At 47.5% G+C, this 26,934-nt stretch overlaps 1 protein-coding gene across 9 annotated transcripts in view; it reads right to left on the bottom strand.

The window, feature by feature from the left end:
• Positions 1–26,934, bottom strand: part of STXBP5L (syntaxin binding protein 5L) — a 581,790-nt gene that overhangs the window by 97,883 nt on the left and 456,973 nt on the right. For 5 of the 9 annotated variants that reach the window (XM_088455901.1, XM_088455909.1, XM_088455907.1 and 2 more), the window contains one exon: positions 4,600–4,770. In XM_088455901.1, the coding sequence (XP_088312027.1) occupies positions 4,600–4,770 (171 nt within the window). Of the gene's footprint in view, positions 1–4,599; positions 4,771–24,931; positions 24,983–26,934 lie in introns of all 9 variants that reach the window. The other 4 variants (XM_088455906.1, XM_088455902.1, XM_088455905.1 and 1 more) reach the window with 1 other exon arrangement.

The following is a 26,934-nucleotide window of genomic DNA, read 5'->3' as shown; positions in this document are numbered from 1 at the left end:
GCCAAAACACCAATCCTACCTACCCAGTACACTAAGGGCCTGATTCGGAGATGTACGCGACTTTATCCACAGCGAGTGTGCAATAACACGCTAACGCCGCAGGAGTCGTCTTGACTAAATAGATGCCTCCTGCCGGCTTCTGTGATCCACTGCGGAGTCTGAGGACGCAGCCAACGGATCCACTTGCTTGACCATCAGTCATATGAGTAACCCACAGGGTGGGTGTGGAATTCACGCAGCCGGGGGCCAGTGAGGCACGCCTCGAAAATGAGGAGGGGGTGACATGCGACTTGCTGCGAGCGACTATGGTGATGTGCCTTCACGCATGCGCAATGCGACATGGACGCAGCAGATAGCAGCGTTTACATCTCTGAACCACGCCGCAAGATTCAAAGCTGAGGCAAAATTAGCACAATGGAGGAAAAACTTCACAGTCAAACAGGCAGCAGACAAGGCCGGTACGAGTGACCTGCGCCATGCTAAGCGTTGCTGTATCTGCGACTTTATACTAATTCTCTTACTACATTAACATTAATCCGCATACTTAGTACCCTATAAGCACAGTAAGAGGCAAAACGGAGGAAAGAGGGCGCAGTCAGTGTAATAAGGTAGCAGACAGGGTCGGTACGAGTGACCCGCGCCATGCTAAGCTTTGCTGTATCTGCGTCTTTATACTAATTCTCTAACTACAATAACATTAATCTGCATACTTAGTACCCTATAAGCACAGTAAGAGGCAAAACGGAGGAAAGAGGGCGCAGTCAGTGTAATAAGGCAGCAGACAGGCCGGTACGAGTGACCTGCGCCATGCTAAGCTTTGCTGTATCTGCGACTTTATACTAATTATTTTACTACATTAACATTAATCTGCATACTTAGTACCCTATAAGCACAGTAAGAGGCAAAACGGAGGAAAGAGTGCGCAGTCAGTGTAATAAGGTAGCAGACAGAGCCGGTACGAGTGACCCGCGCCATGCTAAGCTTTGCTGTATCTGCGACTTTATACTAATTATTTTACTACATTAACATTAATCTGCATATTTAGTACCCTATAAGCACAGTAAGAGGCAAAACTGAGGAAAGAGGGCGCAGTCAGTGTAATAAGGCAGCAGACAGGCCGGTACGAGTGACCTGCGCCATGCTAAGCTTTGCTGTATCTGCGACTTTATACTAATTATTTTACTACATTAACATTAATCTGCATACTTAGTACCCTATAAGCACAGTAAGAGGCAAAACTGAGGAATGAGGGCGCAGTCAGTGTAATAAGGCAGCAGACAGGCCGGTACAAGTGACCTGCGCCATGCTAAGCTTTGCTGTATCTGCGACTTTATACTAAATATTTTACTACATTAACATTAATCTGCATACTTAGTACCCTATAAGCACAGTAAGAGGCAAAACTGAGGAAAGAGGGCGCAGTCAGTGTAATAAGGCAGCAGACAGAGCCGGTACGAGTGACCTGCGCCATGCTAAGCTTTACTGTATCTGCGACTTTATACTAATTATTTTACTACATTAACATTAATCTGCATACTCAGTACCCTATAAGCACAGTAAGAGGCAAAACTGAGGAATGAGGGCGCAGTCAGTGTAATAAGGCAGCAGACAGAGCCGGTACGAGTGACCTGCGCCTGCTAAGCTTTGCTGTATCTGCGACTTTATACTAATTATTTTACTACATTAACATTAATCTGCATACTTAGTACCCTATAAGCACAGTAAGAGGCAAAACGGAGGAAAGAGGGCGCAGTCAGTGAAATAAGGCAGCAGACAGAGCCGGTACGAGTGACCTGCGCCATGCTAAGCTTTGCTGTATCTGCGACTTTATACTAATTATTTTACTACATTAAAATTAATCTGCATACTTAGTACCCTATAAGCACAGTAAGAGGCAAATCTGAGGAAAGAGGGCGCAGTCAGTGTAATAAGGCAGCAGACAGAGCCGGTACGAGTGACCTGCGCCATGCTAAGCTTTGCTGTATCTGCGACTTTATACTAATTATTTTACTACATTAACATTAATCTGCATACTTAGTACCCTATAAGCAAAGTAAGAGGCAAAACTGCAAAACCCGCTTTACTTTATCTGCGACTTTATACTAATTCTCTTACTACATTAACATTAATCCGCATACTTAGTACCCTATAAGCAAAGTAAGAGGCAAAACTGCAAAACCCGCTTTACTTTATCTGCGACTTTATACTAATTCTCTTACTACAATGACATTAATCCGCATACTTAGTACCCTATAAGCAAAGTAAGAGGCAAAACTGAGGAAAGAGGGCGCAGTGTAATATGGCAGCAGACAGGGCCGGTACGAGTGACCTGCGCCATGCTAAGCTTTGCTGTATCTGCGACTTTATACTAATTATTTTACTACATTAACATTAATCTGCATACTTAGTACCCTATAAGCACAGTAAGAGGCAAAACTGCAAAACCCGCTTTACTTTATCTGCGACTTTATACTAATTCTCTTACTACAATGACATTAATCCGCATACTTAGGCAAAACTGAGGAAAGAGGGCGCAGTCAGTGTAATAAGGCAGCAGACAGGGCCGGTACGACTGACCCGCGCATCCATATGCTTTATCTGTGACTACAAGCACATAGTACACTATGGGCCTGATCACAGGTGCACGTAATTTTAATGCCGCACCCAAGCGGCCAAAGCTGTCAGTCGAACATGTATCCCAATGGTCACTGCCAGGAGACGCAGATCAACATGACATGATGATGAGATACAATTTTGGTAAGCGTTATAGCGAAGTAACGGAGCATAATTCAGAGGTGGACACAGTCACAGATGTGGACAATAGTGCACAGCCGAAAGGCAGCGGAATGTGCATATATCGTCCAACTACATGTAACTGCAGCAGGAGTCTGTGTGTCAGTATTAGTCATCTCCTGCATGCATCTGCGGTCCCAGTGCAGCGTCTTTAGGCACTGCTTCGGATCACTATCGGTCGTGATGGTCGCTGCCCTCGGCCAGGCTGCGTAAGCCTGACCACTCTAACCCCTCTGCCAGGTCGCTGCCCCCCTACCCGCCCACAAACAGTGATCGCTGGAACCGTTATACGCAGTGCACCCACCATCGCATTAGTTTGTAAAACATCAGGTTTATGTACTAACCTGAATCAGGCCCTGAGATGCCCATTGGAGACAGCACCTACCCTATGCCAGGTGCCATTTCTCCCTCTGACCCAGTCGCGGCTGCAATAGTGGGCACCTCTGCATCAGGTCCTACATGTGTACTAGGGACAGGAGTAAGAGATGGGCGCTAATGCCACCGCTGCTGGGAATATGTACGGAGAAGTTGTGCGATAATATACAAATGTTGCAGCCACCGGGATCTGTATGGAGACGCCCACCGGTGGCTTCGCAAATCCAAACGACTGTGTACAAAAACGCAACATCGGCCTCAGATCAGTCACCCTATGGTTAGTCAGAATGGCTGCCATTTTCACTGCGTGCGGGATGGAAGATGCAGGTCCTGAAAACGTTCATGAAGTTTGAGTCGCTTCCCCACCCCTTGCCGCCGAAGAACGGTCCCTGCCTGTCAATCACTTTGCGAATAAATACTCACCTGGAGCGACAACAGGGATGAAATGACGCGTGCGCAATGCCGCTCGTACACATGCGCAGATCACCACCGATAGTCACTCACCTGCATAAATATTAGCATTGTATTATATGTATCCTTATGTCTATGTGAGCGCACTCTGAGGTGAATAATTTCAGATACCACCTCTTATTAATTTGTTTATTGTTAAGTAGTAATATCAGAGCCATTTATTGGGTAGCGACTCTTTATACATTATTTACCAACAACTTTTATTTTATATTTAAAATAGTGCCTGGTGTTGTATGTTCTTATCTATGTAATACTGCGGTAAACAGGCATTTTGTGGAGTCTTCAAAGCTCATGTAATAAATTATGTATATATATATTTTTACATAATTTTCAAAGGCGTACAAGACCGTTATCCACTACACTGGGACCCCCGGAGTGTCAGCGTTGCCACTACATGGGGCCTAGCCTTCTAAATTACTCCTGCCCCAAAATGCAGCTTCTCAGAGGGGGAACCGGCTGCTCATGGTGACCCTGCTCACCAATGAGCTATCAGCCCGGGGCAGGTTTCACTCCACACTCGTTGTCTCCCGGTTATAGCGGAACACGCCATGTGCTGAGACGGTGAGAGTTTGGGGAAGGGGCGATGTGCTCTTCTGTATGTAGAGTCACCCAGCGCTAAAAGATCATCTAAAACTTCTATAACGGTCTCTACAAACTACGGTCAGGGCTAGGAGCATGCCAATGCACGGTGCTTGGAGAAGGTACCGAGGGGTCATGCCATCTGCACAACATGCTATCTCTAGGCACAGTATGCTATTAACAAGGGTTCATGCCAGCTAACTCTAGGCACAGAGTACTGGTACTACACACACAGCATTCAGGAATATAAATGGCTCTATCAGACATGACATGGAAGAGAGTACGTACAGATGTGACCCTTACCACCCACTTATAGATGAGAGAAGGACACGGGTCACCCCTGTATGGGAGCTTATTACACGTACACGGATCTGGACTTACCTTCATTAGTGACTGGCAGGGAAATCTCCATGCACGCTGCAGACTGTGCTTTCCGGAATGGTGGTCTTCCTGGGCCTCTCCTGTTGGCCTTCGTGCCATCAGCACTGGAGATCCGCTTCCCTGAACTACAGCTCTGTGACGTTGGACTTGTACAGTGGCCATTAACGTGATCTAGGAAACAGACGTGTGCGCCAGTCATGAGTGACGTCGTAAGCAAGTAACACTGTGTATAGCGGTATTATAACTACACAGTTTATGATGTACATGTCTCTATCATACATAGGAAGCAAAAATCTCCCCGTTGGCACTAGCCCTGTTCCTGGCACGCCAATACCAGCTCCCTGGGCAGCATTCAGGCTTCATATGCAGCACAGAGATGGTGCAGTAGGAGCTGGCTGTATTACTGCATCGCCATACACCATGTCATCACCACGGGCAACCGCTGTCAGCAGCTCCAGGCACGGATGTGTACAAACGGCTCTATTATTATTACCTTGCAGGGGTGTCTCTCCTTTTAAGTTAGTTATTCCATCACTGGGACAGTCTGTGGATGAGACACTTGACGCACTGGGGCCTTCACAGAGGTGCAGTAACATATAGCGTAAAATATGCGAAACGGTTCTGTGTGTGTAAATCTGACGCATAAGTATACGGGAAATATGCCAGACGCAATCATGGTACATAAGCTACCGAAGCAGGCCCACCTATATCTGGGATGGGTACGAGATGCCGGGGGTCGGGATCCTGGCGGTCAAAATCCTGACGCTGGTATCCCGAAAGGGTTAGGATACCGGCAGCTGTCCATCAGTATCCTAACCCTCCCCCAACCCCTCCCCCTCCTTCCCCGTGTCTACACCTAACCACCCCCTCTAGTGCCTAAACCTAACCTCGCCCTCCCCGCACCCTAAATCTAACCCTCCCCCTAGTGTCTAACCCCTCCTTCCCCAGTGTCTAAACTTAACTTCCCCCTCTAGTGCCTAAACCTAACCTCGCCCTCCCCGCACCCTAAATCTAACCCTCCCCCTAGTGCCTAACCTAAACCCTCCCCTCTAGTGCCTAAACCTAACCTCCCCCTCCCAGCACCCTAAACCTAACACTCCCCCTAGTGCCTAACCCTCCCCCTAGTGCCTAACCCCTCCTTCCCCAGTGTCTAAACCTAACTTCCCCCTCTAGTGCCTAAACCTAACCTCCCCCTCCCAGCACCCTAAACCTAACCCCCCCTTAGTGCCTAAACCTAACCTCCCCCTCCCAGCACCCTAAACTTAACCCCCTCTTAGTGCCTAAACCTAAACCCTCCCCCTCCCAGCACCCTAAACTTAACCTCCCCCTCCCAGCACCCTAAATCTAACCCTCCCCCTAGTGCCTAACCCCTCCTTCCCCAGGGTCTAAACCTAACTCCCCCTTAGTGCCTAACCTAACCCCTCACACCGATACTTACCTCCGGGATGCCAGCGGTCAGGATACTGAACGTATGCCCGTGTATTTATGTATAGTATAAGTAAACTCTTGTTATGTGTATTATATTATGGTAGATTACGTCCAATAGCATCAGTTCCCGGGGAGACACAGTGTAACCCTCACAGGAACGTCCCCACATCATCACTTTCATCCTATCACACTTACATAGCTTCTTCTAAATCAATCAATCAATAATGTATTGTCACATCCACATTACAAATGTATCCGCACAATTGTGATGAAAGAAACTCAGTTAGATAAAATGACATTAAATACAATAAAAATTAAGAATTAAAGCTAAGAATCGCGGCAGGAAAAAAACTGTTCCGGAGTCTGCTAGTTCGACACCCAATACACCTAAATACACCTATATACACCTAAATACACCTAAATACACCTAAATACACCTATATACACCTAAATACACCTATATACACCCAATTACACCTAAATACACCTATATACACCTATATACACCTATATACACCTATATACACCTAAATACACCTATATACACCTAAATACACCTATATACACCTATATACACCTATATACACCTAAATACACCTATATACACCTATATACACCTATATACACCTAAATACACCTATATACACCTAAATACACCTATATACACCTATATACACCTATATACACCTAAATACACCTAAATACACCTAAATACACCTATATACACCTATATACACCTAAATACACCTATATACACCTATATACACCTAAATACACCTATATACACCTATATACACCTATATACACCTATATACACCTATATACACCTAAATACACCTATATACACCTATATACACCTATATACACCTAAATACACCTATATACACCTATATACACCTAAACCTCTTACCATAGGGCATAAAAGAGAACAGAGAATGACACGGCGGCTACAATCACCGACAATCTTGTGTAACTCACCTTTTAGCATACATTTCTTCTGATCCAGGCAGGGATTGGCCACCGCAGCTAAAGAACCACAGTCCGCACATTTGGAGTTGCCATAGCAAATAGTAATGGAGTACGTTAGAAGGCTCTCAATTATACAGCAATATAAATGTAAATGTAATGGCCTTGATAACTTGCTGTAAGTTTCCTTAGGAAGAAAAGGCGTTGCTGAGCCCTCCTAAACACTGCTTATTATAGCCTCATGTACAGTATGTGATACATTTCTAATGGGAGTGAGGGACATCAGTCTGTCTCTATTACATGTGCTGAATGTGGGTAAAACAGGTCTACAAATGAATTTCTCTGCTAAAGTGAGACAAGAAGGTGCAAAATGCTCTCCATGAGCATTCAATGTAACGGACCCAAGCGCGTCTCTGAGCTTGTAATACATGGAAGTGATTCTGCAGGGACGGATGGCTGTGTGCACTTCTGCAAAGCACAGAACCTCCATCCTATTATCTCACTGCAACAATTTTGTTCCACAAACGAAAAATCTTCTGTACCAGTCGCACAGGTCCATGCGTTGTAGGGAAAGGCCTGGCCGACATATCGACAGTGCAATTGAATGGCCAGTATATCTGGTGCCCGTCAGACAGTGTGTACCAGCGATATGTCTGTTAACGACATCGTTCACAGACAAATTCGCATCGGCTGTGCTGCACGGCCGATGCCCAATATATCTGCGGATATACTGCTGCATCATGCTGTGTGTACGGGCCGTCAGCCGACCCCCCCCGTACACTTACTGCACGGGACGGCGTTGATTGACAGCTCAACTGGACGGGCTCATGTAAATGCCCACCCTTTGTAAAGTCAGTGACGACAGATCGGACAGTCTGTATGCAGAACATATGTACTACACAGTCTGCAGATTAGTCCATCTGCAGATATATATAATTTACGTGTGTACCCACCTTAAGTGAACAATACAGCCAGAAAAACATACAGCTAACAGAATATATCTCTCTGTACAGGCAGATGAATTAGAGATTGTGGTTCTACTCTACAGCCCTAGCATTACATTTGGAGGCCCCATTTTAAGATTTTAAATAGAATAAAAGATCTGAATCAAAACAGGGAGAAAATGGTTCAGAATAATATGAAAATGCTCTAAGGATGCAAACTTACAGGAAAGAGGGGAGAGGGGGAATCTTATGGACACTTTCAATGGGTTCAAGAGGCAAGCCCTGGGGGCAGGTTGGTGCAAATGAAGATATTGCGTCCAATTTACCGGGGAAGTGGGCGTTATCTGGAAGACGGTTTAATCTCCTGGGAATCCAAGAGAACCTTCTGAGATTCAGGAGTAAGTATAATATGTGATCGCTCAGTATAGTGGCCCTTAAGTGGTCAAGAAGGCCGCATGGTAAAGGGGTTACGCTGATTCAATGCAGACTGGGAGAAAAGGACTGAGGAATGTCGGCTAAAGTAGAAATATAAAATGCACAACAAATATGGGGTACTAAAAGCATAAGGATAAGTAAATGAATGAAATGACAAGGGGACACTGTAAAAGAAAAACATAAAATTAATGTCTTCTCACCAGTCAAGGCTCGTATACTCTCACCCTCTCACTCTTTGTTGACAATGTCTCACTCTGCTCCTTCCCCCAAGTCGGAAGTCTAGATGGCACTGTTAATTCTGTCCTTTCCTTCTCCTCCCTGACATATCGTCTCTTTCACAATCCTGATTTCTCCACCTCCAGAATATTTTCAGGCTATTCCTCACCCTGCAACTAAAACTCTATCATGCCTTCATCATTTCCTACCTAGATTACTATAATCTACTCCTTCAAATATAAGCCTCGGGTCTCTTCACTCTATCCTCAACTCTACTGCCCACCTCATTTTCCTCTTTCGTCACTCTACCCCTACACCCCCCCACTCAGAATCAAAACAAGCTCCAGCCTCATTTCCTCACTACTACTCCCTACATCTCCAGCCTCATTTCCTCAATACTACTCCCTACATCACCAGCCTCATTTCCTCACCACTACTCCCTACATCTCCAGCCTCATTTCCTCAACGTTCCTCCCTACATCTCCAGCCTCATTTCCTCAATGTTCCTCATACATCTCCGGGCTCATTTTCTCACTACTACTCCCTACATCATCAGCCTCATTTCCTCACCACTCCTCTCGAAATCTACAGCCTCATTTCCTCACCGCACCTCCCTACATCTCCAGCCTCATTTCTTCACCGCTCCTCCCTACATCTCCAGACTCATTTCCTCACTACTACTCCCTACATCACCAGCCTCATTTCCTCAATGTTCCTCCATACATCTCCAGCCTCATTTCCTCAATGTTCCACCCTACATCTCCAGCCTAATTTCCTCACTACTACTCCCTACATCACCAGACTCATTTCCTCACTACTACTCCCTACATCACCTGCCTCATTTCCTCACTACTACTCCCTACATCTCCAGCCTCATTTCCTCACCACTCTTCCCTAAATCTCCAGCCTCATTTCCTCACCTTTCCTCCCAACATTTCCAGCCTCATTTCCTCAACGTTCCTCCCTACATTTCCAGCTTCATTTCCTCACTACTACTCCCTACATATCCAGCCTCATTTCCTCACCACTCCTCCCTAAATCTCCAGCCTCATTTTCTCACTACTACTCCCTACATCACCAGTCTCATTTCCTCAAAGTTCATCCTTACATCTCCAGCCTCATTTCCTCACTACTACTCCCTACATCTTCAGCCTAATTTCCTCAATACTACTCCCTACATCTCCAGCCTCATTTTCTCACAACTACTCCCTACATCTTCAGCCTTATTTCCTCACTACTACTCCCTACATCTCCAGCCTCATTTCCTCACCGCTCCTCCATACATCTCCAGCCTCATTTCCTCACTACTACTCCCTACATCACCAGCCTCATTTCCTCAATGTTCCTCCATACATCTCCAGCCTCATTTCCTCACTACTACTCCTATATCTCCAGCCTCATATCCTCACTACTACTCCCTACATCACCAGCCTCATTTCCTCACCACTCCTCCCTAAATCTCCAACCTCATTTCCTCACTACTACTCCCTACATCACCAGCCTCATTTCCTCACTACTACTCCCTACATCTCCAGCCTCATTTCCTCAATGTTCCTCCATACATCTCCAGCCTCATTTCCTCACCGCTCCTCCCAACATCTCCAGCCTCATTTCCTCAACGTTCCTCCCTACATTTCCAGCCTCATTTCCTCACTACTACTCCCTAAATCTCCAGCCTCATTTCCTCACTACTACTACCTACATCACCATCCTCATTTCCTCACCGCTCCTCCCTATAACTCCAGCCTCATTTCCTCACAACTACTCCCTACATCTTCAGCCTCATTTCCTCACTACTACTCCCTACATCTCCAGCCTCATTTCCTCACTACTACTCCCTACATATCCAGCCTCATTTCCTCACCACTCCTCCCTAAATCTCCAGCCTCATTTCCTCACTACTACTACCTACATCACCAGCCTCATTTCCTCACCGCTCCTCCCTATTACTCCAGCCTCATTTCCTCACAACTACTCCCTACATCTTCAGCCTCATTTCCTCACTACTACTCCCTACATCTCCAGCCTCATTTCCTCAATACTACTCCCTACATCTTCAGCCTCATTTCCTCACTACTACTCCCTACATCTCCAGCCTAATTTCCTCAAAGCTCCTCCATACATCTCCAGCCTCATTTCCTCACTACTACTCCCTACATCACCAGCCTCATTTCCTCACTACTACTCCCTACATCTCCAGCCTCATTTCCTCACCGCTCCTCCCTATATCTCCAGCCTCATTTCCTCACCGCTCCTCCCTACATCTCCAGCCTCATTTCTTCACCGCTCCTCCCTACATCTCCAGCCTTATTTCTTCACTACTACTCCCTACATCACCAGCCTCATTTCCTCAATGTTCCTCCATACATCTCCAGCCTCATTTCCTCAATGGTCCACCCTACATCTCCAGCCTCATTTCCTCACTACTACTCCCTACATCTCCAGCCTCATTTCCTCACCACTCTTCCCTAAATCTCCAGCCTCATTTCCTCACCGTTCCTCCCAACATCTCCAGCCTCATTTCCTCACTACTACTCCCTACATATCCAGCCTCATTTCCTCACCACTCCTCCCTACATCTCCAGCCTCATTTTCTCACTACTACTCCCTACATCACCAGTCTCATTTCCTCAATGTTCCTCCTTATATCTCCAGCCTCATTTTCTCACAAGTACTCCCTACACCTTCAGCCTCATTTCCTCACTACTACTCCCTACATCTCCAGCCTCATTTCCTCAATACTACTCCCTACATCTTCAGCCTCATTTTCTCACAACTACTCCCTACACCTTCAGCCTCATTTCCTCACTACTACTCCCTACATCTCCAACCTCATTTCCTCACCGCTCCTCCATACATCTCCAGCCTCATTTCCTCACTACTACTCCCTACATCACCATTCTCATTTCCTCACTACTACTCCATACATCTCCAGCCTCATTTCTTCAGTACTACTCCCTACATCCCCAGCCTCATTTCCTCAGTACTACTCCCTACATCCCCAGCCTCATTTCCTCAATGTTCCCCCATACATCTCCAGCCTCATTTCCTCACTACTACTCCTGTATCTCCAGCCTCATTTCATCACTACTACTCCCTACATCTCCAGCCTCATTTCTACAAAACTACTCCCTACATCTCCAGCCTCATTTCCTCATCGCTCCTCAATACATCTCCAGCCACATTTTCTCACAACTACTCCCTACATCTTCAGCCTCATTTTCTCACTACTACTCCCTACATCTCCAGCCTCATTTCCTCACTGCTCCTCCATACATCTCCAGCCTCATTTCCTCAATACTACTTCCTACATCTCCAGCCTCATTTCCTCACTGCTCCTCAATACATCTCCAGCCTCATTTTCTCACAACTACTCCCTACATCTCCAGCCTAATTTCCTCACCGCTCCTCCATACATCTCCAGCCTCATTGTCTCACTACTACTCAATACATCTCCAGCCTCATTTCCTCAATGTTCCTCATACATCTCGGGGATAATTTTCTCACTACTACTCCCTACATCATCAGCCTCATTTCCTCACCACTCCTCTCTAAATCTCCAGCCTCATTTCCACACCGCTCCACCCTATATCTCCAGCCTCATTTCCTCACCACTCCTCCCTACATCTCCAGCCTCATTTCTTCAACGCTCCTCCCTACATCTCTAGCCTCATTTCCTCACTACTACTCCATACATCACCAGCCTCATTTCCTCAATGTTCCTCCATACAACTCCAGCCTAATTTCCTCACTACTACTCCCTACATCACCAGCCTCATTTCCTCACCACTCTTCCCTAAATCTCCAGCCTCATTTCCTCACCGTTCCTCCCAACATCTCCAGCCTCATTTCCTCACTACTACTCCCTACATCTCCAGCCTCATTTCCTCAATACTACTCCCTACATCTTCAGCCTCATTTTCTCACAACTACTCCCTACACCTTCAGCCTCATTTCCTCACTACTACTCCCTACATCTCCAACCTCATTTCCTCACCACTCCTCCCTACATCTCCAGCCTCATTTTCTCACTACTACTCCCTACATCACCAGTCTCATTTCCTCAATGTTCCTCCTTATATCTCCAGCCTCATTTTCTCACAAGTACTCCCTACACCTTCAGCCTCATTTCCTCACTACTACTCCCTACATCTCCAGCCTCATTTCCTCAATACTACTCCCTACATCTTCAGCCTCATTTTCTCACAACTACTCCCTACACCTTCAGCCTCATTTCCTCACTACTACTCCCTACATCTCCAGCCTCATTTCCTCACCGCTCCTCCATACATCTCCAGCCTCATTTCCTCACTACTACTCCCTACATCACCAGTCTCATTTCCTCACTACTACTCCATACATCTCCAGCCTCATTTCCTCACTACTACTCCATACATCTCCAGCCTCATTTCCTCAGTACTACTCCCTACATCCCCAGCCTCATTTCCTCAGTACTACTCCTTACATCCCCAGCCTCATTTCCTCAATGTTCCCCCATACATCTCCAGCCTCATTTCCTCACTACTACTCCTGTATCTCCAGCCTCATTTCATCACTACTACTCCCTACATCTCCAGCCTCATTTCTACAAAACTACTCCCTACATCTCCAGCCTCATTTCCTCACCGCTCCTCAATACATCTCCAGCCACATTTTCACACAACTACTCGCTACATCTTCAGCCTCATTTCATCACTACTACTCCCTACATCTCCAGCCTCATTTCTACAAAACTACTCCCTACATCTCCAGCCTCATTTCCTCACCGCTCCTCAATACATCTCCAGCCACATTTTCTCACAACTACTCCCTACATCTTCAGCCTCATTTCCTCACTACTACTCCCTACATCTCCAGCCTCATTTCCTCACTGCTCCTCCATACATCTCCAGCCTCATTTCCTCAATACTACTTCCTACATCTCCAGCCTCATTTCCTCACTGCTCCTCAATACATCTCCAGCCTCATTTTCTCACAACTACTCCCTACATCTCCAGCCTAATTTCCTCACCTCTCCTCCATACATCTCCAGCCTCATTGTCTCACTACTACTCAATACATCTCCAGCCTCATTTCCTCAACGTTCCTCATACATCTCGGGGATCATTTTCTCACTACTACTCCCTACATCATCAGCCTCATTTCCTCACCACTCCTCTCTAAATCTCCAGCCTCATTTCCTCACCGCTCCTCCCTATATCTCCAGCCTCATTTCCTCACCACTCCTCCCTACATCTCCAGCCTCATTTCTTCAACGCTCCTCCCTACATCTCTAGCCTCATTTCCTCACTACTACTCCATACATCACCAGCCTCATTTCCTCAATGTTCCTCCATACAACTCCAGCCTCATTTCCTCACTACTACTCCCTACATCACCAGCCTCATTTCCTCACTACTACTCCCTACATCTCCAGCCTCATTTCCTCACCACTCTTCCCTAAATCTCCAGCCTCATTTCCTCACCGTTCCTCCCAACATCTCCAGCCTCATTTCCTCACTTCTACTCCCTACATCTCCAGCCTCATTTCCTCAATACTACTCCCTACATCTTCAGCCTCATTTTCTCACAACTACTCCCTACACCTTCAGCCTCATTTCCTCACTACTACTCCCTACATCTCCAACCTCATTTCCTCACCACTCCTCCCTACATCTCCAGCCTCATTTTCTCACTACTACTCCCTACATCACCAGTCTCATTTCCTCAATGTTCCTCCTTATATCTCCAGCCTCATTTTCTCACAAGTACTCCCTACACCTTCAGCCTCATTTCCTCACTACTACTCCCTACATCTCCAGCCTCATTTCCTCAATACTACTCCCTACATCTTCAGCCTCATTTTCTCACAACTACTCCCTACACCTTCAGCCTCATTTCCTCACTACTACTCCCTACATCTCCAGCCTCATTTCCTCACCGCTCCTCCATACATCTCCAGCCTCATTTCCTCACTACTACTCCCTACATCACCAGTCTCATTTCCTCACTACTACTCCATACATCTCCAGCCTCATTTCCTCAGTACTACTCCCTACATCCCCAGCCTCATTTCCTCAGTACTACTCCCTACATCCCCAGCCTCATTTCCTCAATGTTCCCCCATACATCTCCAGCCTCATTTCCTCACTACTACTCCTGTATCTCCAGCCTCATTTCCTCAATGTTCCCCCATACATCTCCAGCCTCATTTCCTCACTACTACTCCTGTATCTCCAGCCTCATTTCATCACTACTACTCCCTACATCTCCAGCCTCATTTCTACAAAACTACTCCCTACATCTCCAGCCTCATTTCCTCACCGCTCCTCAATACATCTCCAGCCACATTTTCTCACAACTACTCCCTACATCTTCAGCCTCATTTCCTCACTACTACTCCCTACATCTCCAGCCTCATTTCCCCACTGCTCCTCCATACATCTCCAGCCTCATTTCCTCAAAACTACTTCCTACATCTCCAGCCTCATTTCCTCACTGCTCCTCAGTACATCTCCAGCCTCATTTTCTCACAACTACTCCCTACATCTCCAGCCTAATTTCCTCACCGCTCCTCCATACATCTCCAGCCTCATTGTCTCACTACTACTCAACACATCTCCAGCCTCATTTCCTCAACGTTCCTCATACATCTCGGGGATCATTTCCTCCCCACTCCTCTCTAAATCTCCAGCCTCATTTCCTCACCGTTCCTGCCTATATCTCCAGCCTCATTTCCTCACCGCTCCTCCCTACATCTCCAGCCTCATTTCTTCACCGCTCCTCCCTACATCTCTAGCCTCATTTCCTCACCGTTCCTCCCTACATCTCTAGCCTCATTTCCTCACCGTTCCTCCCTATATCTCCAGCCTCATTTCCTCACCGCTCCTCCCTACATCTCCAGCCTCATTTCTTCACCGCTCCTCCCTACATCTCTAGCCTCATTTCCTCACTACTACTCCCTACATCACCAGCCTCATTTCCTCAATGTTCCTCCATACATCTCCAGCCTCATTTCCTCACTACTACTCCTGTATCTCCAGCCTCATTTCATCACTACTACTCCCTACATCTCCAGCCTCATTTCTACAAAACTACTCCCTACATCTCCAGCCTCATTTCCTCACTGCTCCTCAATACATCTCCAGCCACATTTTCACACAACTACTCCCTACATCTTCAGCCTCATTTCATCACTACTACTCCCTACATCTCCAGCCTCATTTCTACAAAACTACTCCCTACATCTCCAGCCTCATTTCCTCACCGCTCCTCAATACATCTCCAGCCACATTTTCTCACAACTACTCCCTACATCTTCAGCCTCATTTCCTCACTACTACTCCCTACATCTCCAGCCTCATTTCCTCACTGCTCCTCCATACATCTCCAGCCTCATTTCCTCAATACTACTTCCTACATCTCCAGCCTCATTTCCTCACTGCTCCTCAATACATCTCCAGCCTCATTTTCTCACAACTACTCCCTACATCTCCAGCCTAATTTCCTCACTGCTCCTCCATACATCTCCAGCCTCATTTCCTCAACGTTCCTCATACATCTCGGGGATAATTTTCTCACTACTACTCCCTACATCATCAGCCTCATTTCCTCACCACTCCTCTCTAAATCTCCAGCCTCATTTCCTCACCGCTCCTCCCTATATCTCCAGCCTCATTTCCTCACCACTCCTCCCTACATCTCCAGCCTCATTTCTTCAACGCTCCTCCCTACATCTCTAGCCTCATTTCCTCACTACTACTCCATACATCACCAGCCTCATTTCCTCAATGTTCCTCCATACAACTCCAGCCTCATTTCCTCACTACTACTCCCTACATCACCAGCCTCATTTCCTCACTACTACTCCCTACATCTCCAGCCTCATTTCCTCACCACTCTTCCCTAAATCTCCAGCCTCATTTCCTCACCGTTCCTCCCAACATCTCCAGCCTCATTTCCTCACTTCTACTCCCTACATCTCCAGCCTCATTTCCTCAATACTACTCCCTACATCTTCAGCCTCATTTTCTCACAACTACTCCCTACACCTTCAGCCTCATTTCCTCACTACTACTCCCTACATCTCCAACCTCATTTCCTCACCACTCCTCCCTACATCTCCAGCCTCATTTTCTCACTACTACTCCCTACATCACCAGTCTCATTTCCTCAATGTTCCTCCTTATATCTCCAGCCTCATTTTCTCACAAGTACTCCCTACACCTTCAGCCTCATTTCCTCACTACTACTCCCTACATCTCCAGCCTCATTTCCTCAATACTACTCCCTACATCTTCAGCCTCATTTTCTCACAACTACTCCCTACACCTTCAGCCTCATTTCCTCACTACTACTCCCTACATCTCCAGCCTCATTTCCTCACCGCTCCTCCATACATCTCCAGCCTCATTTCCTCACTACTACTCCCTACATCACCAGTCTCATTTCCTCACTACTACTCCATACATCTCCAGCCTCATTTCCTCAGTACTACTCCCTACATCCCCAGCCTCATTTCCTCAGTACTACTCCCTACATCCCCAGCCTCATTTCCTCAATGTTCCCCCATACATCTCCAGCCTCATTTCCTCACTACTACTCCTGTATCTCCAGCCTCATTTCATCACTACTACTCCCTACATCTCCAGCCTCATTTCTACAAAACTACTCCCTACATCTCCAGCCTCATTTCCTCACCGCTCCTCAATACATCTCCAGCCACATTTTCTCACAACTACTCCCTACATCTTCAGCCTCATTTCCTCACTACTACTCCCTACATCTCCAGCCTCATTTCCCCACTGCTCCTCCATACATCTCCAGCCTCATTTCCTCAAAACTACTTCCTACATCTCCAGCCTCATTTCCTCACTGCTCCTCAATACATCTCCAGCCTCATTTTCTCACAACTACTCCCTACATCTCCAGCCTAATTTCCTCACCGCTCCTCCATACATCTCCAGCCTCATTGTCTCACTACTACTCAACACATCTCCAGCCTCATTTCCTCAACGTTCCTCATACATCTCGGGGATCATTTCCTCCCCACTCCTCTCTAAATCTCCAGCCTCATTTCCTCACCGTTCCTCCCTATATCTCCAGCCTCATTTCCTCACCGCTCCTCCCTACATCTCCAGCCTCATTTCTTCACCGCTCCTCCCTACATCTCCAGCCTCATTTCTTCACCGTTCCTCCCTACATCTCTAGCCTCATTTCCTCACCGTTCCTCCCTATATCTCCAGCCTCATTTCCTCACCGCTCCTCCCTACATCTCCAGCCTCATTTCTTCACCGCTCCTCCCTACATCTCTAGCCTCATTTCCTCACTACTACTCCCTACATCTCTAGCCTCATTTCCTCACTACTACTCCCTACATCACCAGCCTCATTTCCTCAATGTTCCTCCATACATCTCCAGCCTAATTTCCTCACTACTACTCCCTACATCACCAGCCTCATTTCCTCACTACTACTCCCTACATCTCCAGCCTCATTTACTCACCACTCTTCCCTAAATCTCCAGCCTCATTTCCTCACCGTTCCTCCCAACATCTCCAGCCTCATTTCCTCAACGTTCCTCCCTACATTTCCAGCCTCATTTCCTCACTACTACTCCCTACATATCCAGCCTCATTTCCTCACCACTCCTCCCTAAATCCAAAAGCTACAGGAAAAACAGCGCAGAAGACAATATTTGGGAAAATAAATTAAAAAAAGCCATATCACACTTCCAGAAACTCTGAAAACGATAGTCAAATTTTCATATTTCCCGAGCTCCGCAATTCCCTGGTGAAATGGGCAGATGGTGGCGAATCGTGTCGCCAAACCCACCACAAATGCCACTTGAATTTCCCCTCCAAATGAAACTGAAAGGGATACAAAACAGTAGGCAAGTATGTCTGTCCCCTTCAAGAGGGTACAAAGGGGGTCATTCAGACCCGCTCGTGAGCGGCAGTACGCTCGCAAGCGGGTCGATGTTCCCCCACTGCACATGCACACGACGGAGGGAGCTCCGTCGTGCGCATGCGCGAGACCCGGCGAGCGACGGGCCCACCATCGCTCCGGGTCTCGCACCAAAGGGGGCGTGCTGTCGATGTTGATTGACAGCACGCCCCCTTTGTTGGGCGTGCCGGGGGCATGCCTGCCAGACGGATACCGTCTCAAGCCGGCCCTACTGACATCACTAGTGATGTCAGTGGGAGTGATTTTGGCTCTGATAGAGCCAAAATCACTCCAGGGCTTGCGGCAGCGAGACTCTACCGCAGGGTCTCCGTCGCAAGCCTGATGGTCGCGATGGTCAAGACCATCGCGACCATCATCATGGACGCTCGCATATGCTGTGGGTGGTCACCCACAGCTATGCGAGCGTCCATGAGGACGCTCCAAAAAAAGATAGGAGGGCCCTGATTCAGAGCGAGCGCTTTGGTCAGAGCGTTCAGCTCTGAATCAGGCCCAAAGTCCATTGGTAATATTTAAGGAAAAGTGGTACAGTGCTAAATGTTGTGAAGCTAATGAAGAGTTACACACTCTTGTGATATAGAGCCCGGATCTTGTGATATTTAGCACTGTGCAGGCTCCTTAGCTGAGTATATGCATCTACTGGAATTCCAACCATACACTTCATAGTTGCATGTCCACTTACTGCTAAAGGTCCATAACTGGATGGTAGTGAGGTATTTGCACCTAGGCTAGGTTTAGTGACGGCAAGTGCATAGAACTGCGGTCTGTGCTGCGTTGTGCTACGCTGATGCCTGCCATGTTTCAGGTTTATCTCCTGCAGCAGTGACTGGACCAATAATGATGTCTAGGAAACCAAGCGTACGATTATGGGCAGTGCGGTTGCACAGATGTGTACAACTCGGCAAACGGGCAAATATCTAAATCTGTGCACGCAATGCAGGTGTAATTGCAGTCAACTTGTGTGCAACCCTGAATCGGCCCTAAAGTGCACAAATGCTCACGTATCCAGATATAAGATAAATTGTGTCAAGGGAAACAGTAATAACCATGACTGGTCTATCGTTATGCCCAGTACAGAGAGGGAGGAGGTGGAGCTGCACCATATGTACAGGAATAGATAAAAGCACCCTTAATACAGGGTATTGCAGAATGAACGTTGTATTGGGTTAGACCAGCAGGCCACAATGAGGAAGGTATAGATTATACATATGTATCCTCATACACCAATGCTTTTCTCCTCATATGGTGCAAGCGTTAAGGGATGACTTCGATGCTCTGCCACCTGAACCTTCTTCAAACTGTTTCCTAAATTTAGTGTTTTATTCGCATCATAGCCGCATACAAAGTCTTTTATAGTGTCCTGGGCACTTAGGGCCTGAATCAGACCTGGACGCTATGCTGCGCTTGCTCACATTGAGCGATTTTTCATAATTTGCGCATGCGTATGAGTCGCAATGCGCATGCGCGAACCAGTCATTGCGATGGGAAAGTGCTCGCCTGTAGCCCGCAGTCGGGCCACTATTATGAGTGACAGATAGCGCCATTTGTGGGTGGTAACAGGGGAAGGTGCTTGTAAACGAGGGTGTCGATGTGTGAACGTAGGCCTGCCCGACCGTCAGAATGGCGTTTAATGGGTGTGCATAATTAGCAAAGTAGCGTCATTACACACGTGACTGGGTTGTATTTTAGCCTGAACTGCTCGCAATGTTGTGGTGGGAAAAGGCTACCACAAGCGCCGCGAGCAGCTCCGATGGCTCTCGATGTTCCCGATTAATCCTATAACTGCCGGAGATGACGTGTGTTGCGAAGGGGCGTCTTTATACAGGTGCGAGCGCATAGTGCGGCCGCTCTCTATTACTCAGTGGGCGGCTTTACACGACGCAGTGCGAGCACATGATTTAAATAACCGGCCCCTTTTAGCCAGTGAGCGGCCGCAAATAGCGCCTGGGTCTGAATCAGGCCCTTAGTTTTAGTGTTTTTGGCACAAATGATTTGGCACAAAGTCGCAGTTTAAGCACAGGAATGTGTGGCGCCATGCTTGGCGCGACTCACTCGAGTCAGACTTCCATCTTTTGCCTTTTTACACAAATTAGTGTCTGAGTTGCGCACAGCAGCTGCACGCAATGCCAGCACCAGTGTTCCTGTGCATTGTCATTTTGTTGCAGTAGCGATGCGACTAAGATGCACATTTTGCAAAAACAGGTCTGTGGCGAGATGCAGGGCGTGGCTTAGGTGCAAAGTATGTAGCACGCCAAATGGGGCCACAGTATTTGGCGCAATTTGAGGGTGGTTGTACGTAAACACATCTGTAAATAGAGCAAATAATAATTTCCTATCTTCATATAATAATTATGAGCTTGGAATCTAACGATCGCTAAATTTGCCGAGTTCAGTGCTGATCCTGGGTGTATTATGTGGCCATGTTCCTGATTTGGGAATCTTAGACGCCATTAGATAGGGAACCACATATGGAAGCAATGACAGGTTAGTTATCACACATGCAAACGTGTCTGTAGGAGAGATCTCGGGATCTAGTGACCATCAGTCAGGGTGGTTTGTATATAATGGGGCTGATTATGCTAATGCCAGGATCCATCATTGTAGACTACAAATCCGTATCCGCAGGCATCATCATTAGTATTGAGACTTGTACCCTCCTCATGCTGGCTGCTAAAAAATTTGGCTGCAACAGGTCACCCATCTCTGTCCGCACGTTACTATGTGACCCTCCTACGAGGCAGAAGAGTACTGTGCGATCACATGGTCGCCGCCCAGAAACGCCCATGTCACTAAAAGTGTGGTATGTTGACAGGTTGAACAAGCCATATGCACCAGCGATCTCCTTCCGTGTGCGGGCACCTGATCCGGCACATGAAGAGAAGCCGAACGTGCAATACGCCGAAGCTTGCAAGAGCCGTGCACATCATCACTTGCGTCCAATTCAGAATCAGACCCAGGAATAGGGCTGGTACAAATGGATGCAGATAGCGATGGCGGCTACAAGTGGATGGATAGGAACGATGCCGCTGCATAGATGACCCTATGGATACAAGCAAAGATCCGCATTTGCTTCTGGGCACACAAGGCTGCAGCATCTGCGGCCGCCTTGCATCAGGCCCAGAATGTGTAGGAATGATATGGTTACCAAACGAGGCCCTCCATTTTGGAAACTAGAAAACCTACGAAATGAGGCGAAGCCTGTTTTTTATATGACTCAAGGTAATGTACATCTGGGCATTAGAAAACCCCCCTCCCCCAACCCATTATCTCTGGAAAACTGAATGTTCTTTGTAGTCTAGGGTGCAATTGCCTGGTCATCACACGTGGACACCAATAAATAAATACTATGGGGGATATAATGTTAAAGGGGGGAGTTCTCGCTTTCAACCAAGGTTAAACCAAGTGTGCAGAAATGGGGGTGACAGGGCACGTAACTTTGGAAAAATGTTTTCGTATTAAAGGGGATAATTAGTAATTCTAGGTGATTGCCAGACAATAAAAACAAAGGGGTTTTCCCTCTTTCAAATTACTGTGCCCCTTAATTAATATAAGCCGGTGGGGGGGGGGTGGGGATGAATCTATGCCTGGATTTCTTGATTTCTCTCCAGTGTAGGTGGGCCAGACAGGAGGAGATAGAGGACTAAGAAAGTCCCCCCCCCCCCTCTGTGACATCATTGCACAACTACATGAATATAATAATAACAGTAATAATTACTGATGGGCCTCTGCTTAGTATATTACTTTCCAGAAGGACATGAGTGGGACTCGTCCTGTGCATTTAGCGATGTACGCGCTGAGGATGAGTCAGACTCGTCCTTAGCACTAAAATGGTTTAGTAGCTACAGTATAATTGCTATTAAATTGCTGTTGTAACCTTAAAAGGGGTCACCTCTATTATAGGGGAATGATATACCCTACTGTAATGTATACACAAGTACATTTACTACTGAATAAGGAGTAAAGATGGTACATATCCAAGAATAGTAAAATAACTAAGCAGTTCTAGCAGCACTATTAGCCAAACTTCTAACCACAACATAGAATAGACAGTAGGGAACATATAGAAGTGACAGTAATCTATATAAAGCACAACGGAATATACTGGCGCTAGATAAATAAATGTTACTGATGATAATACCTGTCAGAGACGGACTGTCGGAGAGATGGAAGAAACAGGATCTGGTCAATATTCTGGCAAAAGAGATGCCGGTGCTAGCATCCCGAAGGTAAGTAGGCACTAGGGGGAGGGTTAGTGTTAGGCCCTAGGGAGGGAGGGTTAGATTTAGGGTGCAGGGAGGGGGAGGTTAGGTTTAGGCACCGGGGAGGAAGGGTTAGGGGGAGGGTTAGTGTTAGGCCCTAGGGAGGGAGGGTTAGATTTAGGGTGCAGGGAGGGGGAGGTTAGGTTTAGGCACCGGGGAGGAAGGGTTAGGGAGAGGGGGAGGGTTAGATTTAGGGTGCAGGGAGGGGGAGGTTAGGTCTAGGCACCGGGGAGGAAGGGTTAGAGAGAGGGGGAGGGTTAGTGTTAGGCCCTAGGGAGGGAGGGAGGGTTAGATTTGGGGTGCAGGGAGGGGGAGGTTAGGTTTAGGCACCGGGGAGGAAGGGTTAGGGAGAGGGGGATGGTTAGTGTTAGGCCCTAGGGAGGAAGGGTTAGATTTAGGGTGCAGGGAGGGGGAGGTTAGGTTTAGGCACCGGGGAGGAAGGGTTAGGGAGAGGGGGAGGGTTAGTGTTAGGCCCTAGGGAGGGAGGGTTAGATTTAGGGTTCAGGGAGGGAGAGGTTCGGTTTAGGCACCGGGGAGGAAGGGTTAGGGAGAGGGGGAGGGTTAGTGTTAGGCCCTAGGGAGGGAGGGTTAGATTAAGGCACCGGGGAGGAAGGGTTAGGGAGAGGGGGAGGGTTAGTGTTAGGCCCTAGGGAGGGAGGGTTAGATTTAGGGTGCAGGGAGGGGGAGGTTAGGTAGGCACCGGGGAGGAAGGGTTAGGGAGAGGGGGAGGGTTAGTGTTAGGCCCTAGGGAGGAAGGGTTAGATTTAGGGTGCAGGGAGGGGGAGGTTAGGTTTAGGCACCGGGGAGGAAGGGTTAGGGAGAGGGGGAGGGTTAGTGTTAGGTCCTAGGGAGGGAGGGTTAGATTTAGGGTGCAGGGAGGGGGAGGTTAGGTTTAGGCACCGGGGAGGAAGGGTTAGGGAGAGGGGGAGGGTTAGTGTAAGGCCCTAGGGAGGGAGGGTTAGATTTAGGCACCGAGGAGGAAGGGTTAGGGAGAGGGGGAGGGTTAGTCCCTAGGGAGGGTGGGTTAGATTTAGGGTGCAGGGAGGGGGAGGTTAGGTTTAGGCACCGGGGAGGAAGGGTTAGGGAGAGGGGGAGGGTTAGTGTAAGGCCCTAGGGAGGGAGAGGTTCGGTTTAGGCACTGGGGAGGAAGGGTTAGGGAGAGGGGGAGGGTTAGTGTTAGGCCCTAGGGAGGGAGGGTTAGATTTAGGCACCGGGGAGGAAGGGTTAGGGAGAGGGGGAGGGTTAGTCCGTAGGGAGGGTGGGTTAGATTTAGGGTGCAGGGAGGGGGAGGTTCGGTTTAGGCACCGGGGAGGAAGGGTTAGGGAGAGGGGGAGGCTTAGTCTTTAGGGAGGGTGGGTTAGATTTAGGGTACAAGGAGGAGGAGGTTACGTTTAGGCACCGGGGAGGAAGGGTTAGGGAGAGGGTGAGGATTAGGATACCAGCCACCAGATGTCGGTATCATGACCCTGACAGAATGCCGGCATCTGGATTTTGACTGCCGGCATCCTGTACCCAACTTGGAGAAACACCTGTGTGATAAAACCTCTTCAGCTCCAACACACCTACACAATGTCATGCATTATCCGCTGGTAACAGGTTGTGTGCGCAGGTAAGGGAGAAGATGAAGCTAAATGGCTAGTAATAGCCAATCAGTGCCTGAATTGTGGGTAATCTTTCTGTGCTAAACAATCTGGGGCTGTAAAACATAGCAAGTATGTGACCGCACCGAGGCCGCTCCCAGTACCAATATCATATAGAGTACAGCAAAGGTCCATTGTATGATACAATCTGGATGCATAAACCTGAACATAGACAGTCACCAGATTTGCCTTATTACATTGCAGGGTGGCAGGGGTTAGTCAGTGAAGAGCATTAACGGAAATGGCAATGAGCATGTCAGCTTTCCCCGCAGTCCCCCCAATGTGTGTCTGCTCGGGAATGATTTAGAAAATGTTGTGGTGGGAGATGAGCGTTAGAAAAGCGGGAATGCGGGATGCTGCCCACAGCACAGCATGGAGAGAGAAGGGGGGTCCCCGCCAAGCACTAGGAGGGAGACCATGAAATCTCATGGATTGGTTGGTGCAGAATGCTTTGCCAAATGGAAGTGAGGAAGCTTAAAACTGCTGGCTTTCGCCTACCGTACCAAGATCAGTCTTAAGATCTGTTGGCAGACTTAACTTTCTTGATCCTTTAACTGAAACAACAGAAAAAGGAGAATGTCATTATATAATGCCAAATAAGATTTTTTAGAAGACCAAAAATATATGACAATATGTGAAAAAAAAATAGAGTCTGCAGGACACACAGAGGGGCAACCAGACCACCAGTCTCAGAAGCGAGAGGGTCCAGTGAGCAGGGGGTGTCAGACCTCGCCCCCCCAGGGCACTTTCTATCAGTTACAGCCATGCTGAGGCACTGGGCTACAAGACTTATCTATCTGCAAGAGGTTAGATACAAATAGATATAACATTTCCTCAGGACTAGCCCCAATATATACAGACTGTAGTACATCTTCTGGTTGCACCTCTGTCCTTCTGTTATGTATGGCAGGGAGCTGAATATGCGTAGTGTAGACAATGGTCTTGCGGAAGCTCTAGCACGTGAGATGCTCTAACACAGTGGTCAGGGAACAGGGGTAAATTACCCCACATGGGGTAAAAATGAAATTCCTGGGGGTAATGGACGGACAGCCGGGCATGCATATGAATATAGAATGATTCATATGCATGCCCGGCTGTGCCGCAGGGAGGCTCTAAGCTGGATGCCCGCTGAGATGTTATTACCAGCGGGCGCCCGGCTCCTTCCCTGCAGCGCCACGTTAGCCGGAGGCTGGAGTTCTCTTCTGAACTCCAGCTTCCGGTTCTCTCCATGCGCACTATGGGAGAGACGTCATGAAGTCTCTCCCATTGTTCCGAGGAGCAGGCGGGCGGACAGAACTGCGGTAGATGAGATGCAGGAGCGGGGATTAAGGTAAGTGGGTTTTTTTGTACAAGCGGCACTACAGGGGCATTATATGGGGGCACTACTACAGGGGCATTATATGGGGGCACTACTACAGGGGCGCTATATCGGGGAACTACTTCAGGGGCATAACTATGGGGGCCCTACTACAGGGGCATTATATGGGGGCACTACTACAGGGGCATTATATGGGGGCACTACTACAGGGGCGCTATATGGGGTCACTACAACAGGGGCATAACTATGGGGGCACTACTTCAGGGGCATTATATTGGGACACTACTATATGATTACCTTCCTTTCAAATCAAGGGGGTAACGCCGGCGTATCTAAATATATTTTGGGGTAAAAGGTAAAAAAAAGTTCCCTGACCCCTGCTCTAATAATAAGACTGCGCTGAGGACGTCTCCATAATATTTCTCTACTATTACCAGTGGGGACTGTAGTACAGTGTTTCCGTAGCTAGGTGGCACACAAGGGCGCTTTGCTTGGTGCCATTAAGACTTGTTCCTTCTTTGTAGAGACTCCACCCACAACGTTATAACGTCATCCATGTTTATTACAGTTTCTACACCATGTTACCAGCAGCTCAGAAGCTACAGCTCCTACCATTGGCCCGTTTGGAGAAGCTTCAGATTTTCTTAAAGAGTCCCTGCAAGATTCTGGCTCATACTGGGGATCTCCAGAGAACGCTGCAGGCGTTATAATGAAAGTTATAATGAAAGTTATAATGAATGATGAAAGCGAATGCAAAATGGAGGAGCATTACAAATCCAGCAAAAAATCTCTTCCCTAAAGGACATTTAGATGACATTATCAATAGAATGAAATGAGACTGACATTATTATTAATATTATTATCATTTATTTATATGGCGCCACAAGCGTTCCGCAGCGCCTTACACAGTACATAAACAAATAATTTGACAAGTGACTTACAGTACAATATAGGACAAGGATATGGATAATATACATTGAGACATTAGTGACCATGACACCTAGATGTTAGGTGCCCTGGTGGGGGGTAAGAAGTAGGTGAAAGTAAAGTAAGGAGAAGCACAAGAGGGGAGAGGGCCCTGCTCGTAAGAGGTTACATTCTAAAGGTACTACTTCAAAAATGTCTCGTAGAGTAGCTGTGTCAGGGAGCCCCCATATAAAGTTAGTTTGTAGCTCGTGAAGTAAGAAG

This window comes from Taudactylus pleione, unplaced genomic scaffold (assembly GCF_031769625.1).
Source record: "Taudactylus pleione unplaced genomic scaffold, aTauple2 ptg000677l, whole genome shotgun sequence".
Lineage (NCBI taxonomy): Eukaryota > Metazoa > Chordata > Amphibia > Anura > Myobatrachidae > Taudactylus > Taudactylus pleione.
Note: the sequence above shows the minus strand (reverse complement) of the source record. Positions and strands in the feature narration are given on the sequence as shown.